The sequence below is a fragment of the Leucopleurus acutus genome (genome assembly GCF_964270905.1).
Source record: "Leucopleurus acutus genome assembly, chromosome: 9".
In the NCBI taxonomy this organism is placed as follows: domain Eukaryota; kingdom Metazoa; phylum Chordata; class Mammalia; order Artiodactyla; family Delphinidae; genus Leucopleurus; species Leucopleurus acutus.
Window position 1 is genome coordinate 6,341,775 of NC_139144.1, and position 21,046 is coordinate 6,362,820.

The 21,046-nt window shown below is 49.2% G+C and overlaps 1 protein-coding gene across 2 annotated transcripts in view; it reads right to left on the reverse strand.

Moving 5' to 3' along the window:
* The window catches only part of COBL (cordon-bleu WH2 repeat protein), a 259,101-nt gene extending 247,796 nt beyond the window's left edge, over positions 1 to 11,305 (reverse strand). For both annotated transcript variants that reach the window (XM_082846931.1, XM_082846930.1), the window contains exon 1: positions 11,158 to 11,305. In XM_082846931.1, coding sequence (XP_082703057.1) covers positions 11,158 to 11,198 — 41 coding nt within the window. In that variant the 5' untranslated portion in view covers positions 11,199 to 11,305. The remainder of the gene's footprint in view (positions 1 to 11,157) is intronic.
* Between the last annotated feature and the right edge of the window lie 9,741 nt (positions 11,306 to 21,046).

Consider the following 21,046-nt stretch of genomic DNA (forward strand, 5'->3'; position numbering starts at 1 on the left):
GTGAAAATAAAGAGAGAAAGGACATATTCTTCCAACTCCGGATGTGTCATTTATCAGTTATAACTGACAGATGGAAAGGATTCCACACAGGTTAAGTAAAGCTTCATAAAGCATGGTAAGTTATTTTCGTGAGTGTGACTAAAAACAAGCTTAAAAAGAAGAAGAAAACACACCGGGGAATGATGGGCTGGCACAGACCCTGGGGGTCTACGAGCACCTGTACAGGGACCTTCACGACACTAAGGTGCCCCCAGGTGGGCGCTCAATCAATTCCACCTGATGATGATGGCGACCCTTTCCACCTGTGAGGCCCCTTGGTGCCAGCTGCAGGACACAGCAGCAACAGTGCTGCCCTGAGGACCACCCGGAATATCCTGCCTCCTAGCTCCTCCGTGCCGGGAGGCCAGAGACGGGGGACGTTAACCCCAGGAGCCCCCATCTCTGACGCCCACCCACCTGCAGGAGATGGGCGGTGAAAGCTGCCAGGCTTACTGTGACACTCACAGCGTGACCCACGGTCCGGCCAAGGCCGCCCACAGAAAATCACACCCCCAGCCCCGTGAGTCTGAGTCTGCGTAGCTTCTACTTTGAGGGCAGCCCGTCTGTGGGGCAGGGCAGAGCCCTGCGCTTTCCCAAAACCTACGGGCACAAGACGCAGTGAGCTGAGTCAACACCCTGGGCCCAGGGAGGCGCTGAAACGTCTATGAATTCCTAAGCCAGGATCGGCAGAATGTCCTGCTGGGGGAGAAGTCTGCATTCGAGGCGTCACGTTAATTCACAAACACGTTGTCTGTGCTCCACAAGAGCTGGGATCCCACCCCACCTACCTCTCCCAAAACGACCCCCCACCCGGGCGACTCAGGGTTGCACATCTAGAGACCTAGCAACACCGCTACCATCAGGTGGGTAACATCATGGGTCCCACACACAAGCCAGAAGCCACTCGGATGCTGACGAGCGGACTGTGTCTTCAGAAAAATGCCCTTGAGAAACGCAGGTGGTTCGGAAACAGTCCAGGGGCATCACCTGCGTACACCAGATGGTAGCTTTAGCCAACGGGACTTTGGAAGTATGTCCCAGGCCTCTACTCTGTGTGGTGGGTGACCTCAGGGTGAGGGGCAGGACACCAGCCTGGAGTCTTCAGCCATGTGACAATCTCTCCCATAAGCTGTAGAGAGAATTACATCCACCAACTTTGGAGCACCGATGGGGGTCCAGCCTCCTGGGGCAGGGCTGGTGACGCCTGTCCCGTCAGCTGGAAAACATTAGTATCACAGATGACTAAAAGGCTGAAATGAGGCAGGTCCTCGCGAAAAGCATTTCTGTCTCCTCCTTTGAGAAAAATGTCCAAACCCAAAGGCAGCATTCCAAAAACGTGAAACATGATGGTCAGTGAAAAAAGAATTGATGAATAATAAGGAAATACTTTACACTGAAATCTTTTTCAATTTAAATTCATCTCGTTCCCAAACTAGTTTTCATTACTTTTCTGAATGTGGTAAAATTCCCCCCCAACCTCGTTCGGGGGACACTCTGCATCTGTGGGTCACTGCATGGAAACCAGGCATCGGCACCTGAGAAGCGGTGGGGGAGGGCAGGGGGGTGATGTAGGGTGGGTAGGGCACGAAAGACACTCAGCTTCATGACCCCCAGGAACACCTCTCTTTAAAAGCTTTTTTTTTTAATTGAAGTATAGTTGATTTTCAATGTTGTGTTCATTTCTGCTGTACAGCAAAGTGACTCAGTTATACATATATATATATACACATTCTTTTTCATATTCTTTTCCATGATGGTTTATCACAGGATATTGAATACAGTTCCCTGTGCTCTACAGTAGGACCTTGTTGTTTATCCATCCTATATATAATCGTTTGTATCTGCTCACCTCAACCTCCCAATCCTTCCCTCCCCCACCCCCCTCCCCCTTGGCAACCACCACTTTTTAAATCCACTGGCAGGTCTGCAGACCACTCCTCCTGTGTGTGATGCTGTCCAGACACTGTTAACCACTGAGATGTAAGAAGGGGTTTAGACACAGCATCAGAGGGAGAAAGTTTTCAAGCCAACTCCATGGGATAATTATAGGCAGCAAGACAGACGGGCGGGCAGACGGGTGGGGAATTCTGGCAGGAGCTACCCTCAGTGGCAAATGTCTAGATTCTGGCCACGGTGAATCAGTCTCTTTCCAACCTAATGGCTTGTTTATTGAACATTAGTGGATTTTGCTCTTAATTAATAGGGCTCCAGCCAACACAACGATCACTGTTTGAAGTCTCAGGAATTGGCCACGGGAACACGAGTCTACACTTTTGCTGTATTATCACTCCCACCTGAGCTATTTTTAAATTCAACTCCCTAAACATCAGGTTTGCAAGAACTGCCAGAAGCTGATTTGGGAGCCTGCTACTGTGCCCAGGGCTGGGAGTGAGCTTAAACATCACGTCCCCGCCACCTGCACACACACGCGCGCGTGCACACGCACTCGCGCTCACAGCCCGTCTTCCCAAGTCTCCTAACTCAGGTTGCTACCTGAGCATTTAATCATTCAAGCCGCTTCCACATAACCGAAGGGTCAACACATCTGGTCCACTCCCTGAGCTGAAGGCCGAATGGAGCACAGATGCTGAGACAAATGCTTTGCAGGGGTTCCTCGTCCTGTCTGCCATCCCTTTCCCAACCCACCCAACTTCCCAGGCGGGAACCCTGATTCTCCTGCTACGGCCACGCCGGGGGCCCAGGCTTGGAAATCCTCCTGCCTCCCCCACCCCCCCCCCCTTTTCAGGCTGGTGCCCATTCTGAACAAGACACAGTGGGCAGGGCACCCGTAACAGGAACAGAGACATCGTAAAAAGCAAACTGTTGGTGCCCTGATCTGTTCCAAATGAAGCCATGGGGTCAGGGCCAGGCTGGTGCATGGGGCTCTCCTGGAAGGCCCTGGGGGTGGTGTCACTGCCATCCAGAGATGCCAGCTGCCCAGCAGGTGCTGTCACAGACCCACAGCCACACTGTGGAGGAAACCCTGCACCACGGCTGTGAGGGATGCTCAGAGCAAACTAAGGCCACGTTTCCAGCAGAGGCCCAGGAGCCGCTAGGGGCCCCCAGTCTGAAGAAACTGGGGGTCTCCCAGGACCCTGGAGGAGGGGGAGAAGCAGGGACACCTGCCTGGTCTGCCCACTTTCACCTCAGCTCCCCCCACTCCCCACAGAGAGTCAGAGGCTCGAGCACACTAGCAACGATGCCGGGAAGCTCCCTGGTCCCGTCCCCTCTTCCTCCAAGACTATAAAGGACCAGGTGATGAGGACACAGCCAGCGGACAGCATGCTGGAAACAGGAGCTCCTGGGCGCTGCTGGTGGGAATGCCACACGGCGCAGCTGTTGTGTAAAGCAGGACGACAATTCCCGAAAAGTTAAACACAGAACTGTCTACAGTCCAGCAATCCGACTGCTGGGAGGATATGGGGGAGGGAGTCAAAGCAGAGACGGGTATCTGTAGTCTCACGTCCAGAGGAGCATACTTCACAACAGCCAGTGGTGGAGGCCAAAGTGACCACTGACAAGTGCTGTGATGACACTTTCAGCCTTAAAAAGGAAGGAAATTCCGACACCTGCTACCACATGGATGAACCTTGAGGACACTCTGCTAGGTTACATAGGCCAGTTACAGAAAGAGAAATACTGTATGAGTCCACCTATATGAGGTCCCTAGAGGAGTCAAATCCACGGAGACAGAAAGTAGGATGGTGGGCGCCAGGAGCTGGGGGAAGGGGGTGGAGAGTGAGTGTTTAATGGATACAGAGTTTCGGTTCGGGCAGAAAAAAATCGTGGAGCTGGAGGTGGTGACGCCTCCACAACAGTGTGAATGGACTTAATGCCACTGAGCTGTACCAATGGTAAATGCTATATCATGTAAATTTTACAACGATAAAAACAAAGACTGGGTCAACAGACATGAGCGAAGGGAAAGGGCACCTTAAAGTAAAGGGCACGTCCCCTTCCTTCCCCCACCTCAGGCTGGGTTGGGGCCGGGAGAAGCAGGTCCCCTGTGACTTGGCATCTTGTCTTAGCCTGTTCGGGCTGCTATGACAGAACCCCACAGGCTGGGTGGCTTCTAAGCAACAGTCATGTATTGCTCGCAGTTCTGGAGGATGGAAGGCTGAAGTCGGGGTGCTGGCGTGGTCCGGGGGGGGGCCTATTCCAGGTTGCAGACTCCTCACTGTACCTCCACACGGTGTAAGGGCCAAGGGAGTGCTCAGGGTGTCCTTTATAAGGGCACTAATCCTAATCCCAATTAGGAGGGCCCCACCCCAGAAGCCCACCTCCTAATATCACCACCTTGGAGGTTAGGAATTCAACATGTTCAATTGGGAGGGACACAGACATTCAGACCACAGCAGGACTTCCACAGACTTTCATCTCCTCTCTCAGCCACCATCACTTTGCATCGTCTAATACTGTCACTCTAGTTCCACAAGATCAGACGTCCAACACATCTCAAGTCTGCAGAGGCAGGGTGGCACAGCTGGCAAGCCCAGTCGGAGTGGATCGGGCTGAATGGTGTCATAACAACTGACCTTTCTGTTGTCCTATAGTCCGGCAAAAGCAAGATGAAGCAGCCAGTTTTTCAAAAGTCAGTTTTGACAAAAGAAGGGTCTATAATTTCTGGGAACACTTCTGATCCTATGGTTTTAGATCTCATGTGAGTCTTGAGCTCATCTTATCCAATACCCTCCACGAATCACGGGGAAGCAGGGGTCATTTACAGAACTGCAGCTGTGCATCGTGTCCTGTGCCACAAAGTTATGACACAATTTATCACCAGGTAGCATCCCTGCCCGCCAGGAGCTCGTAAGTCAGACGGTCAGAGACAAGTAAATGGAAACCCACATGAGGGTTTCCTACAGGGGAATCACCACTGCCACAAGAGGCGAAGGTCAGGGCTCTCATCCGAGACTGGAGGGGGGGGTCTCGAGGGCCTTCGATGGAGTCCCCAGCTGCAGCTGGGTGAGGGGGCAGCAACCACCTAGGAAAGGAGAAGAAAAGCCCACGGGCCTCGGGGAGAGAGAAAGTCTGAGAAAGCAGGGCACAGTCTGGTTCGGGAGGGATAAGGGGGCAGGGAAAACAGAAGAGACTGGAACTGCATGCCCTCTAGGGCGCCACTGGCCACACCTGGCTGTTGACATTTAAATGAATGAAAATTGAAGAAAGTGAAAAATTCAGCTCCACATTTCAAGTGCTCAGTGGCTCCTGGACTGGACACAGATACAGAGCATCATTAACCCTCACAGAATTTCGTGGGACGGCACCGGGCTGGGAAACAGGAGGAGCCACCCCAGGACAGGCCAACAGGCTCGGCTCAGAAGGTCAGTTTAATCCTGCACAACTGACACCGGCACCCAAGTCTTCTTATTCCTGAGCCCGTTTCCCTTCCACCAAGCCTGCCTGTCTGCCTTTGATAGGAGAAAGTCAAACAGGATTAATGACCAAGCACAGGGCATTCTAGATTAGGGAGATACCCGTCTGGCCCAGTCGGGGTGCGAGCATGTCCACGTGTGTCCACGTGTGTCCAGGGAGAAAGACAGCCTGCTGCCCTCGTCTGGAGGAAGGGGAGAGTGTCCCTAAGACAACGGTTCCTCGCCTGAGATCTTGGACAACACAGTGAGAAGGAAGGGGGAGAGCAATGAACCAGGACTCCTGGTCTGTCTGGCTCAACTCTGGGAATTTGTGTCAGTTTTTTTCAAAAAGGATAAGGACTTCCATGATCTTTCTAAAGCAATCAGTGTCTCTTAAAAAGGTAACATGTGGTTTGGCAGAGGTGGGGATTGGATCTACAACAGGGTTTGTGAGAAAGTGTTTGTGGTCTGGGAACCTGTCTCATCAAATGTACCTCAATAAAATACATCTTAGCCGTTGCTTGAAAAGCTTTTCCTTTAATTTTTAAATAGAAATGATTTTGGCTGTGGAATTTATTCTCATTGAACTTGACCTGTAGAAGACACGGTCCTGGCAAGCAACAGCTCAGCGCCTAATGAGGGGACAGATGGAAGCCTGTGAAAACCCTCAAGGCTGCAGTGTGCCCCCAGCCGGGGAAGTGAGCGTCCTCATTTCTGAAGCGGGGGACCATCCCTGAGATGGACGGGAGGAAACGCAGATGCTGCCGGAGACCCACCAGAGTACGTAGCAAAATCTACTTTAGAATAAACACCATTAGGTCTTGAAAACAATTACCATCATTAGCTGTGTATAAAAGCAAATGAAACCATATAAAGTATTGATATAAGTCAGAAAAAGAGTTGAATACTACGACTGGAAGAGACAGGTAAAAAATAAGGAACTATGGGAACATGAAGGAAAAGTGATAAAAGACGCGGCCATCGACTCAGGGGCTGAAATCCAGCAAGTGGTCCTGAACGGTGAACACTGCAGGACAAGGTGAAAGTGGAAGCAAAGGTATAAAGTCGTGGGGGGGAGGGGAGAGATTTAAAATCCGCTTAAAAGGAAACCATAAAAGAGTAAAAAGGCAGATTATCACTATGTCAATAACATACATCAAAATTAAATAGGTTAAATCATGAAAAAAATGCAAAGATGAAGATATATAAAAGCCTTCAGTGGATCAGGAAATATCAAATCTATATTCTGTTATAGTATAAAGCAACTGAAAAAAATGTACAACTAAAATTACCCGAAACGTACAATGCACAGACCCCACAATTATATGCGGATGGGGAGAGAATAAAGGGGTGCGGGAAACACAAAATAAATACACAACCTCTCCACTAAATGTTTTTATTTAGTTCAAGTCCAAATCACAACCAACTGCTCCTATGTTTTAAATTTGCACATCCTCAGTCTAAACGTTACTTTGGTGTCAAATATCTCGGCTCACTTTTTAAAACTGATGGTCAATTAAAAATGTAAATTTAATGATAAATTTAATAACAAAGCACAAAAGGCCTAGAAACCTAAACTGCTCCTTGCTGTGCAGACAGCCTATAATCACTGTTTTCTTAATAATTATGGAAGCATTCTCGGGTGTTCAGAAATTACTTCACTTCCCAGGTCCCAAATTAAAGCGGCCACTGGACCCAGACCTGCATGCACGTGGGGGTGTCACTTGCCTGCACCTACCCAATAATAATCCACTCTGCTGGCGCCAGCGCCAGAAAAGTCAGGCAGGGAGGGAGAGAGGAGGGGCTGCAGGCCGCAGTGCCCAGAGTCAGGAGAACCCAGCACAGTACAAACGTCATTACAGCAAATTTAATCGTATATTAGCTTCACCTTCATTATACAACCACTGAGAAATACTTACAGTGCTCTGAGATTATTTGCTATTGTAACAGGGAAATGTCCAACTCCTCTTACGTGTCAAGAAAATTTTAAGAAAAACTACAATTACAAAAGAATAAAATTCCTAGGCTTCCTTTCCACTTTATATCAAACAATAACTTTGACATTCTTAAATGAACTGCCAACATAACATCTAAAAAATACAGCTCAAATTAAATGGGAAAAGTTTAATGAAGCCAATAATTAGACACACTGTCATTTTTAAGGATGTAAATACATTTTCTAACACATTGGCCAAAAGCCTAGAAACCTTAAAAAAAAAAAAGAAAAGGTCTAGAAGCTTAAACCTGTTATTATGGGGCACACCTGTTAATATTTTATTATCTCTGTATGCTCGTGAGAGGTGAGGCAGGAAATGCTGAGTTGGCCACCCAAGTTTACGGTCGGGAGTAGCGGCCTCCTATACTGAACGCTACGTTGGGTGTTGAAAGGACTCAAGACGCTCAAGTTACCCACTTGAATTAATATTTTAAAATTTATTTCTTGGGCTTCCCTGGTGGCGCAGTGGTTGAGTCCGCCTGCCGATGCAGGGGACACGGGTTCGTGCCCCGGTCCGGGAAGATCCCACATGCCGCGGAGCAGCTGGTCCCGTGAGCCATGGCCGCTGAGCCTGCGCGTCCGGAGCCTGTGCTCCGCAAACGGGAGAGGCCACAGCAGTGAGAGGCCCGCGAACCGCAAAAAAAAAAAAAAAATTCTTGTTCTAATAACTTGATTAAATAAAGATGAATTTATGCAGAAAAAGGATTACCATCTATGTCTCCAGGAAGCACACTTTTTGATGAGACTGACTAGAAAACTTGCACTGATTTTTATATCAGCACACTGCCTGAATGCAGTCAATGGTCAAAGGCACCAGCTGTTTAGACATTTCATGTCACTGGAGACTATTTTATTCTACAGAAATACGTGTTTCCGCCATAGAAAAAAAAAAAATTAACCAGTATCCTACCAAACTCACCAATGTCCTGTCTCTTATTCATATAGGGTCCAGTGGGACAGTTAACCCCGTGTCCATCACCAACTACTGGGATGGATCTTACACATACTCAAACTAAAAGTAAGCCAATAAACTTTGTCTTAAATGACTTAAAGATATTTTAGAACCTCATCCAAAGGTAATTTACCTTTACTTGCATTCTAGAATATTCCATCCATTATTATACCTCAACAGAGCTCTGAAATTCCTAAAACGTCACATCAAGTCTGTTAGTTTTTGCATGTCTTCTTTCCTAAAAGAATACTTTCCCCAGACAGTTTTAAGTTCATCTTAAGTTATGATTTTAATGAAATTACTAATAAAAACCTATAACTTCAATCTAACTAAAATGTATACTTGTGTTCTCAACAAAGATAACAAATAACTCTGCATTAATAATTTAGGCAGACATACGATGGGTGAGTTTACATTCACTAAGTCCTCTGGCCCTTCAGTAATCCTCAAGAAGGGCTGTCATACACCGTATTTTATAATGTGAAATCTCCTTAATTCATCGTCCCCCATCCAGCCCATTACAAGGAAAAGTGCCAGTTTCAGTGGACGACAACAAATTCGTTACATCAGTTATCTGCTATCGTGCAGAGAAGTGATAACTTACCGAAAGTGGGATTGGATAACCAATCATGGCAGTATCAGAGAAAAACAAATTCCCCGGAGTATGTGGCAAGCACTGCCTTATTCTCAGGCAACATACGAACCAGTCAGAGAGACGAGACTGTAATTTCGGTGAAGAACCAACAGAAGCTGACTACCACCAATAATGTACCAAAGCCAAAATTTTCACATCTGTGTCTTTCCTTTCTGGTAGGCAACCGATACACCTAAATCATATAAAACATTCAAAAAAACCCAAGACCATTTCTTTCCTCTGATTTTAAGCACGTTGATATTGCTTGACTTCACTAAAATGTACTAAAACAAATGACAAATGATACAGTAATTGGGAATAATAGACTTAAAAGCACTATGTCTACATTTCCTGGACAAAGATGTTCAAACAAGCAGATCAGAGGTTCTGGATGTGAGTGTGGGGACAGAACCAAATGCATCAATAACAATCTCACTTTTGTTACCATATCCACAGCAAAAGTCCTTAGTCTCCCTGGGGGACTTGGACATGAAGGCCAACCAGAACTCTGCAAAGCACTGTGAACCAGACCCAGGGTGACGGCCCTCTTGCTTACACAGTACCAGCCTGGAAAGAGGGCCCAATTCTTAGGGCTCCCCGTTTCACTTCTACAATCAGATTCCTTTAAAGGATCTCACAGATAGTTTTTGGATACCGTTTCACTGGCCTCTTAAATGTTCTCTGCTTCAAATATATTTCTAAGGTAGTTTTGCCAAAAAACGATTCCGTCTCCTTAAACAGGCTCATTAAATAAGCTCCAAAGACGGCAGATTTAGAGGCAATTCTGTTTCACATTTCTCTAAGTCATTTTGCAATGACCCCTGCCATGAAAAAGGATTTCCCATGTGTATTTTCTTTGCAGGAGATTTATTTATTCAAACGTAATTACATAACCACTAAGCGCCATGCAAAAGAAAAAAGTTCTTTTTAACATTCCTCAGCCTCAGGATTATTTGATTTGCTAACCTGGCTCACTTTTTCCTGGCATTAAAGGGAGAGTTAAAAAAAAAAAAAGCCAGTTTTTGAAAACCTTTTGCGCACTTGGGCAGCACCGCGGCCTATGGGCACACGCGGGCAGGATGAGTCAGTGGGATACACTGCAAAGAAATGAGATTAGTTGTCCCCAAAGCTGCCTCGCTGGAGACCAGTTGCTAGAGGGGAACGTGGGCCCCTTCGGTAAGCAGGTGCAGGGCCCACCCCAGGCACTCATTCCATTTGCAGGACTCATCACACATTTGCTCCAGGCCCAGTAAGACAGTTCGCAGGTCCTGGGTGCGCCCCGCGGAGAAGCAAGGCAGCCGCAAGCTGAGCGCGCAAGGTTGCAGCCGCAGCGGCCGCCAGGCCCCGTGGGGTCGTGCAAGGTTCAAATTCCGCCTCAGGATCCGGTTAAAGAGCAGGCTTGTTTTTCTTGTATAAAGGAAGTCACTCTTTCTGCGAGTAAAATGTGAACGTGACATGCAATCCACACACGCGAGGTGTGGGGATGGAAAACAGACCCTGCGAAAGTTTGGGCAGGGGCAAGACCACGCCAGCCGGGATGGGAGCCCCGACTATACTCCGATGCTGGGGTCCCTGACGCAGGCCCGGCCCGCCCCGCCTGTGCCCTGTGCCCTGTGCAGGGGAGCCCCGAAAAGCCTGCCGGGGCGGGGGAGCAGCGGTCAGGAGAACCCCCAGGGCAGTGCCCTCTACACAGCCCTCCTGAGACCGCGGCACCCAGGCGCCTCCGGGGGCCCGGAACCTGTTCCCCTTCCTTTTGGGGGGAAGGTAGAGCGGACGGTGGGGCGGGGTGCCGTGCCGGGTGCAGGGTGACCAGACTGGAACGCGGGCGGGAACCGGGCAAGTCAGCGACTAGGGCTGGGGGCCGGGGCCGAGTCTCCACTGCCTTCCGACCCCACCCCCCACCCCCGGAGAGCCCTCGCGGGTGGCAGACGAAGGCTCGGGGCTCGGTGGGGCTCTGCCCGCGGGGACCCCCAAAGGGATCGCGCCCACAAACGCACCCACGAGAAAAGCGCCCGGGCCTCGGCCTGACACTGTTACCCGGGCAACGACCCGGGAGCACAAAGTACACAACCCCCTTCCTTCGCGGGGCGCGGGCCCGCGGGCCGGAGAGAGGCGCCCCCGTCCCGAGTGCGCGCCGTGCGGGCGCGGGCGTCCGAGCCGAGCGGAGCCCGGAGCCGCTTACCCGGTCGGGGGCTTGGCCGCCGAAGCGTGCGGCGCGTCCATGAAGCCGGCGGGCGGGGGACGCGGGCGGCGCTCTGGCCCCGCGAGTCAGGCGCTCGCAGCCGCCGCCGCCGCCCTCATTCACTTTTTCCGCGCCGACCCATCGTCCTCCCTCGCGGGCCGGCGGAGGACAGCGGCGGGGCCGGGACGACGGAAGGGGCTGGAACCGACCCGCGCGGGCGGGAGCGCGGGCCGCGCGGGGAGGGGCCGGCGCGGGGCGGGGGCGCCGGGAGTAAGGTGCGCCGCGCCCCCGGGAGCGCCGCCCCCGCCGCCGCCGCCGCGCGCCTCCTGAGCTGCAGACCCGGCCCGCGGCGCGCGTCCGGAACAGGGGCCTGGCGGCACCGGCGCCCGGGGGCGATTCCCGGCTCGCCGCCGCGCCGCTGCCCGCTTGCCCCGGACCTCTGGGCCCCGGGAGCGCGCCGCGCCGCGGCGGGGAGGAGCTGCGGAGGGGGAAGCACCTGGCAGCGGCGGGGCCCGGCGAGGGCGAAGTGGGCGGACCGGTGGGAGGACTGAGGTTGGCGATCGAGGAGTGAGTGAGCGGTGCCAGGCTCGCTGCCCTGGAACCCAACAGAACCTCCATCCGGGCAACGGAGTTCTGGTGCGGTGGGTCTCAAAGTGGGTGCCTGACCTGCAGCATCTGGGAGCCGGCTAGAAATGCAGATTCGGGCCCCGCCCCGGCGTCCCGAGCCGGAAGCTGCGGGCGCTGGAGCCGGCCGGGAGGTGCTCCCGGAGCTCGGGTGGACGCGCGCACGACTTTGCCTAGTTGTTCTCGAGGCGCCGCAGTCGCGCTGCCCCGCGGTGGGTCCGAGTGCTGGCCGCGGGCCGAAGTGCCAGCAGAGGTAGCCCGCGGGGGGCCCAGAGCAAGCCAGCCAGAGGCCCCCGATCTGGCGAGCTTCACCCCACACGCTTCCTAACCGACCCCAAGGCCACAAAAGGGATCTGGGCTAGTGCGAAAGTCTGACTAACAGAAATGACTCTTTGCTGTGGTTCCAACGACTAGACTAAAAGGCGAGTAAGTGAGCCTGCAGGGATCGGCGTCGGAGGAGGTGCTGCTTCGGATCTTAAACTTGGATGAGGAATCCCGAGGCCAGCCTGAGCCGTCCTCCCGCTACCCTCCAGCTTTCCCATTAACGAAGCGGGGGCGAGGGGCGGTCTAGACACAGAATACGAAGTCCTTGCTCGGACCTGAAAGGCCTTAAGTGCTGAGGCCAGGGCGCCCACCCAGAAGCCTCTTCCTACCTCTGCGCTCGGCCTCGGAGCCCAGCGCCCTGCGGCTCTGCCCACCTCAGGTCTCTGCATGGGATGCTCTGCCACGGGATTGCCCGCCTGCACCGTCCCACCCTGCGGTGCCTGCTCAGATACCATACCACCTCCCCAGGGAAGCCCTCCCGGAGCCCTCTGTGTGAAAGCACAGACTTAGTATTGCTCTGCTTGTCCTGAGTTATTTTTCTTCCAAGCATTTATCATTCTGTTTGTATATATATCAATAGTATATATATTTTAGTATATATTTGTTGTTTGCATGTATTTAAATGTTTGTTTATATTTATAAAGAACTGTTTATGCTTGCATTATAAACAAAATGTTGCTTATCTATGAATGTATTTATAAATTTTGTTCATATTTATATAAGTATATAAACAATTATGGGTGCATACATTATAAATCAATGCAATATAAATATATAAGTACATCTCATATTCAGCATGTTTCTGGCCATCTGTCTCCTCGCCTAGAATTTGATCTCAGTGAGTGTTGGGCCGTTGTCTGTTTCATGCATCACTGGACCCCCAGCATCTAGGACAGTGCCTGGCAGGTGGAGGGGGCGCTCCATAAAATAACCAGTGCACTGAATGAGTCTCCACGACTCCTTCCCCCTCTACGTTTGGGGGTCAGGGGCTTCTCCCCAGGGTCTCAGGAGTCCCTCCTTGCTCTGGACACCACATGGGAAAGCGCAGCCTGGGAGGGGCCAGAGCCGGGAAGTGGACCCTGTTGAGGATACAGGAGGAAGTGCCGCTCATGGTTCACAGGTGACTGGCGGGCCTGGGACTGTGGCAGGAGTGGGGGTGAGGACTAGCCCAGTGTCCCCGTGGAGAAGGGGGACAGAGCAGGTAGCTGTCGCTCAGCCAGACAGTCGACGTCCTAGAAAAACTAATAGGTGGAGGCAGTCTCCCACCTCCAGGCTGAGGTTCAAGTTGCTCTCATGGGATCGAGGCCCAGAAGGACCCTGAGGCCTGGACACCTCTGACTCCCGGAGGGCCACCAGGCACCTCAGACCCCGAAACCCAACAGGCACCTCTGTCCAGGAGTGGGGTGGAGGGCAAGGACCGGAAAAAAAGGTCACAAGGAGGCAGGGGGTAGGATCAGACCTGCCACGGGAATGGTGGGTGGAGCTCCCAAGGCCCTCAGGGGAGACTTCCAGTGGCAGGCCTGGCAGTCTCCTGGGTCAGCTGTGAAGGAGGGGCACAGAGCCTGGGAGGCAGGAAACCAGTTTCTCTGTTTGCAGCCCAAACTTCCCTTACTGTGAGGATCCCTGCAGACCAACCGTGTAGAGGTGTGGTCCAAAACTGTGCAGTTAGATGGATACTTTCCAGTGTCTGCTATGTGCCAGCCATTGTGTGCAGGCTGGAAACAGCTGACCACCTCCCAGATGCAGCCACACCAGGGAAACAGAAGTACCAGGCAGGCGTTTAGCGTTTCCAGCCACAGGGTACCGGCAATAGGGAGCCCGCAATAGATAGCTGAGAGCCTGAGGGCGGGGGCTCTGCCGCTTGTGGAGTCCTGAGCGGGAAGCTCTCCTGGGTTTGCTTACCCACCTTCTACAGCAAATGCACACCTGCATGCAGAGACCTGAATCCTGGGGGACAGGGGTTCCCAGCTGCTCCTTACCGGCACACTCTTTTAAGTTTCCCTGACTAAACTAGCACCTTTGCAGATATTAACTATCATTAAATGCTCTATATGGGATGTTGTAAATACCCAGGGACGTGCTGATACATCTTTTAAAATGACTCAAAAAAAAAAGCCCCAGTTTGCAAACGTTGTCAACTTTTGTTGTGTGAATGCTCCCACCCTGGCCTGTCTCAAGCGACCATCACCCATCTCGAGGTCACTGATGGCAGAGTGGGGGCCAGGCTCCCACACACTGGCAGCTGCCTGTCTCACCTTCCTAAGTGTTGCAGGAAAGCTGAAGCTTTGCCCCTTTTCAGCACCCACTCTGAGGCCTGGGCACCGTGCTTGGTGTCCCTGTGCCGACTGTCACTGGCCCGCCCTGACGGCTCTGGACGGCCGTGATGCAGCTCTTGACCGAAGGAGTGGGTGCTGTCACTGCTGCTGAGAAGCAGAGTGTGAGGCCACTTCAGGGGCTCCCTTCCCTGGCCCTGACCCCAACACCCCGCTTTGCTGCCCCCTCTCTGCCCAGACCTCCCCTTTCTGCTGGGCAGCAAAGGCCCTCAGCACCCCACTCAGCCTGTGCACTCAGCCCCCGCCTCCAGGTGGGGTCCCTGCAATGCCCAGAGTCCCTCCAGCTACCCAGCATGCATCAGGGAAAAGGAGGGGAGGAATGTACATGACACACACCCACCCCCCAGGCAGATCAGCTTAGAGCAGGGTTTCCCAAACTTGAATACACACAAGACACTCTGGAGATCTTGTTAAAATGCAGCTCTTGGTCCAGTGGCTCCAGGGCTGTGGGATCTGAGAGCCTGCATTTCTAACAAGCTCCCAGTGAGGCAGGGAAGCTAGGGTTTAGGCTCAAACACACTAGCCTCAGGCCTGATTCTCCACTCACTAACAGAATTACTAAGAGTGAGTTCTTCTCCTTTCTAAGATTTAGTTTCCTCCTCTGAAATATAAGAATCATCAGAGACAAATCCAGGTTTTTCCAGGGCCTGATTATGCAATTTTAAATACCTCCCATCACAGGGAGCTATATTCAATATCTTGTAATAACCTATAATGAATCTGATAAAGAATATATAAGAATATATATATATATATATATATATAGGGAATTCCCTGGCGGTCCAGTGGTTAGAACTCTGCGCTTTCACTGCTGAGGGCGCGGGTTCAATCCCTGGTCAAGGGAACTAAGATCCCACAAGCCATGCAGCATGGCCAAAATATATATATATATATATATGTGTGTGTATATATATATATAAAACATGTATAACTGAATCACTTTGCTGTACACCTGAAACACTGTAAATCAACTAAACTTCAATATAAAATTAAATTATATAAACTTACAATTAGATAAATTATGTTAAAAATTAGGGTAATAAATACTAAAAAAAATAAAAAGCATACCATATGATCAATACCAATTTAGATACCAAAATGGATATTTATTTTGAATGTACTATGGACTGAATTGTGTGTGTCCCCACCCCCCACCCCACCAAATTCCTAAGTTGAAGCCTTAACCCCCAGTGGGACTGTATTTGGAAATAGAGCCTTTCAGAGGGTAATTTAGGTTCCATGAGGTCATAAGGGTGGGGTCCCAGCTCTACAGGACTAGGGTCCTTATAAGAAGACAAGACACCAGAGCTCACTCTCTCTGCATAAGTTTTCAAGTTTGCTTTAGGCTAGGATTTAATAACTTTTTTTAGGTTGGTAAGTTACTAAAACTAGACTGCATTTCATGTGAGATTATTAATTGACAATAGTAACTCAAAAAAACATTCATGTAGAGTCCTTGATTTTTATTGAGATATTCATATGCCATAAGAGTCCCCTCTTCCAAGTGTACACTCCAGTGGCCATCCAGTTGTCTGATTATACATAGAGGTGCCCAGCCATCACCACTGTCTAAATTCAGAGCATGGTTATCACCTCCAAAATAAACCTTATGTCTGTAAGCATTTTCTCCCTATTCCTCCGTCTCCCCACCCCCTCAGGATCACTCACCTTTAGGTTTCCATGAATCCACCTGTTCAGGACATTTCATAGAAATGCACTCATACAATAATGTGGCTTTTTGTGTCTGGATTCTTTGACAATGTTTTCAAGGTTCACCCATGTTGTAGCGTATGACAGGACTTAATTCCTTCTTATGGCCAAATAACATTCCCTTGCATGGATAGACCACATTTTGTTTATAGATTCATCAACTGATGAACATGTTAAGTGGTTTTCAATTTTTGCCTGTTATGAATAAAACATTCACATAGAGTTGACTCTTGAACAACACATGATGCGGGGCTTAGGGGCACCAACCCTTCCTACGGTGGAAAGTCTGAGTAAAATTTATAGTTGACCTTCCACAAGGTTGCTCTGTATCTGAGTCTCTGCATATGTGGATTCAACCAACTGTGGATCATGTAGTACTGTAGCATTTCCTGTTGAAAAAAATCCCAAAGAGTTCAAATTCGTGTTGTTCAAAGGTCAGCTGTACAAGTTGTTGTGTGAACATGTTTTCATTCCCCTTTTGTATATTCCTAAGAGTAGAATTGTTGGGTCATATGGTAATTCTGTGTTTAACCCTATGAGAAACTTCCAAACTGCTTTTACACAGTGGCTGCACCATTTTCCAGCCCCGCCAGCAATGAATGAGGGTTCCAGTTTCTCCACACCCTCGGAAACACTTGTTAATGTCTGTCTTTGATCATAGCCATCCTAGTGGGTATGAAGTGGTATCTCATTGTGTTGGGGTTTTTTAAATAAATAAATAAATTTATTTATTTATTTATTTTTGGCTGTGTTGGGTCTTCATCGCTGCGCATGGGCTTTCTCTAGTTGTGGCAAGCGGAGGCTTCTCTTGTTGTGGAGCACTGCCTCTAGGCACGCGGGCTTCAGTAGTTGTGGCACACGGGCTCAGTGGTTGTGGCCCATGGGCTCTAGAGTGCAGGCTCAGTAGTTGTGGTGCACGGGCTTAGTTGCTCCGCGGTATGTGGGATTTTCCCAGACCAGGGCTTGAACCTGTGTCCCCTGCATCGGCAGGCAGATTCTTAACCACTGCGCCACCAGGGAAGTCCCTCTCATTGTGGTTTTGATTTATGTTTCCCTAACGACATGATGTTAAGCAACTTTTCATGTGCTTTTTGGCTATTTGTGTGTCTCCTTTGGAGAAATGTGATTCAAGTTCTTTGTGCGTTTTGAAAATTAGATTGTTTATATTTTCAAGTTGTGAGAGTTCTTTTTATATTCTACATACAAATCCCTATCATATATGATTTGCAAGTATTTTATCCTTTTGTGGGTTATTCTTTCACACTCTTTTCTTTTTAAATTGAAGTATAGTTGATTTACAATGTTGTGTTAATTTCTGCTGTACAGCAAAGTGATTCAGTTATACATATATATATATTTTTTCATATTCTTTTCCATTATGGTTTATCACAGGATATTGAATATAGTTCCCTGAGCTGTTCAGTAGGACCTTGTTGTTTATTTTATATCTAATAGTTTGTATCTGCTAATCTCAAACTCCTAATTTATCTCTCCTCCACCCTCTTTCCCCTTTGGTAACTGTAAGTTTGTTTTCTATGTCTGTTCTTTCACACACTTGATGGTGTTTTTTGAAGCACAGAATATTTTATTTTTGATGAAGTTCAATTAATTCACTTTTTGATCTTGTTGCTTGTGCCATATCTAAGAAATCATTGCCTAATCTAAGGTCTGTTTGAAGAGTATTAATCCTCCTTTAAAAAAATGGCAGTATAGGGCTTCCCTGGTGGCGCAGTGGTTGAGAGTCTGCCTACCGATGCAGGGGACACGGGTTCGTGCCCCGGTCCGGGAAGATCCCACATGCGGCGGAGCGGCTGGGCCTGTGAGCCATGGCCGCTGAGCCTGCGCGTCCGGAGCCTGTGCTCCGCAACGGGAGAGGCCACAACAGTGACAGGCCCGCGTACCGCAAAAAAAAAAAATTAAAAAGGCAGTATATTTTTTCCAAAGTAGTAGTTTATGGGTAAGGCCAAGCACAGGGAAGATTGGGAAGTAGCTCTAGTGTGTCTTCAGAGACTTGGGTCCTCTCCTTCTGCAGCCTGTTCTTTAAATAGGAGCTCTTGAAAATAGCTCTTTGGAGACTAGTCTGGTGTTCCTTGTCAGGGCTAATTCCATCTGAATAGCTACCGGACATTCATCCAAGGCATGGAATCCACAAAGTGCTGTCAGGTATTAGCAATTAAGGAGTTCATGCAGGGCAGGGCTCTGATTCCCAGGAATCCTGAAACCACCCTCAAGGGATGGACGGGATTTGGGGGTCATACTGCCTCTGAACCGTGAGTCCCTTGGTGGAATAGGAACTGAGAGAGATGGGATGGGCCCACGATTGGATTAGGCATGAGGAGGTTGGTCCTGGGCTGTTCTTGGTTGAGGTCTCTGGGAGAGGTTCGTATACACTGAGCCCCCAAATCACAAGTCTGGGAGCTGACTCAACCCTATCCTCATCCCCGGTTTGTTTCTCTTGGACCAGCCTCCGGCACCTACCAGAAGACACACATCTTTCTGTCTTCTCTCTCTTCTAATAATAGTTAGACAGCACGTATGTACTGACTGAACTATGAACCATATTCATAGTTAACATTTAAGGACAGTTACTAGGGGCAAAGCACTGTGTTCAATTCATTAACAACACTAATTATGTGATGTTTAAAGTGACCCGAAAGATAGGTACTATTGTCGTCCCCATTTTAGGGATGAAAAAACTAAGAATTCGGGGAGTTAACTAAGTTGCCGAAGGTCGCACAGAGCAAGGATTCAAGCCCAGGAAACTTTACCAAAGACCCTGTGTCCTCTGCTGTTATGCAAAGACAATTCTTCTAATCTGTGCCCAACACCCAATTGCCCTGGGACCCATTCAACACAGAAGCGGTTGCCGCCCTTCATGTGTGTCAGCGAACGTGTTCAGAACTCAGTGCCAAGCAGCAAATGGAGAGAATGTGTAGGTCTGGCTCTCCTGCCACTTTGTCACGACGCTTTTATTTTAGCTGCCAGCTGTCGTAATTTTTCTCCTGGTGAGATCATACTAAGAGCTGTGCTTTCCCCTCGTGCCTTGTCAAGAGGAAGCGTCTCTGAGTCTCTTGGATGAGATATTCGGCCCCTGAATTTATGTAACATCACACCTACACCCGCAAGCCACACAGGGATTATGCATTTGGGTTTAGGATTCCTTGCAGTGTTTTCTAGAAATATGAGCCTCTTCGGGACACACATCTTTGGAGTTTTGACTAAAGAGGACTTTCTGACCTAGGCCGATGTCTGTTCTGTCATTATACGTGATTTTGCCTTCAAGAACTTGCCAGGTTTGAACACAGCTGAAGGTTCAGAACATACTAGTTTACAAGTAAGACTATATCCTTCCCATTTGTTCAGTATCATTCATCCTGATGTCATTCCAAAAACCAAAGCTGGGATGAACAGCATTCCATATTCTTTCATACTTTTCTGTGTATTAAAAACTCTGTTATCTAACATAGTTCGAGAGTGGAGGGATCCAGCCAAAGAAATATAATGACATTTCTAAATTTCTGATTTTTGGTTTCGAATATTAGCAGTTTGTTGGGCCAACCCATAGCCTCCTTCCCAAAGGGACAGCTTCATCTTTTTCGTGTGTCTATGGGCTACATTTATCAAGGAGAAGAAAGAGAATGAATGCATTCTGTATTCTTTTTGTTTGTTTGTTTGTTTGTTTTTGCGGTACGCGGGCCTCTCACTGCTGTGGCCTCTCCCATTGCGGAGCACAGGCTCTGGACACGCAGGCTCAGCGGCCATGGCTCACGGGCCCAGCTGCTCCACGGCATGTGGGATCTTCCCGGACCTGGGCACGAACCCGTGTCCCCTGCATCGGTAGGCAGACTCTCAACCACTGCGCCACCAGGGAAGCCCCTACTAAATATTTTATAATAACCTATCTATAAGGGAAAAGAATCTGAAAAGGAATATATCTATATATATCTATATCTATCCATATATATATATGAGTCACTCTGCTGTACCCCTGAAACTAACATGACATTGTAAATCAACTATACTTCAATTTTTAAAAAGTAGAAAAAGAAAAAAAAAGATTACCTCACCCATAAATAAGCACTCAATAAAGTTTGCTATCATTATTTGTATCCAAAAAAAAAAGAAACCTCAGTTAAATAACAAATCTTGAGATTCATAATGATGAAGATGTTGGTACGGGGTTCTGGCTTTCTACAGAATGACATTTCAGGAGAGGGGCCTCTGCTTCCTGTGCCTGTCTTCACAACAGAAGTTCACTATTTAACCGGCAATTTTTCACACACAAACAGACATGAACCGAACTTTCGTCCCTCCCGAGAGCAGCTGCGTACTGCCTGCTGAGTCAGATCACCGTAGCTCAATTGGGGTGCAGCAGCCTCAGGGGCACCCTTGTCTGCCAGGGGATTCTCTTGTGTGCTTCTCACTTGTGCACAGCAGAATCACACCTCTGGGCTTTCTTAAAACGAAAAGGCAGAATGGAGTATCAGACCAGTGGATGCTGCAGGGCTATTGTGTTCCATTTTACAACCCCATGTTTTCTTTTGTTTCACTCCTTGAAAGAAAAGCAAAGGTAGGGAGAGGGCTCTCAGAGAGGCCAGGTGCCAACGCAAAACAGGCTGAAATTGTGCAGAAATAGACATTTGTCTGAGTTAACGAATCTCTCACCAGCAGGTCACCTCTGGAATGTTTCCTACTCTGTACACATTACTTTCATTTTTTCCTATCCATCACTTGAGCGTCACATGCCCCTGTGGCAGTAAGTCAACCTTCTCCATCTTCAGGCCGCCACCTCTGTTGAATCATCCAGGAATTCCTTGGGATAAACAGGGGTGGGGGATCAGTGCTCTCTTAGCATCAACCTCAAAGAAAGCTGGAGCCCACCCGTGCCGTGATTGGTT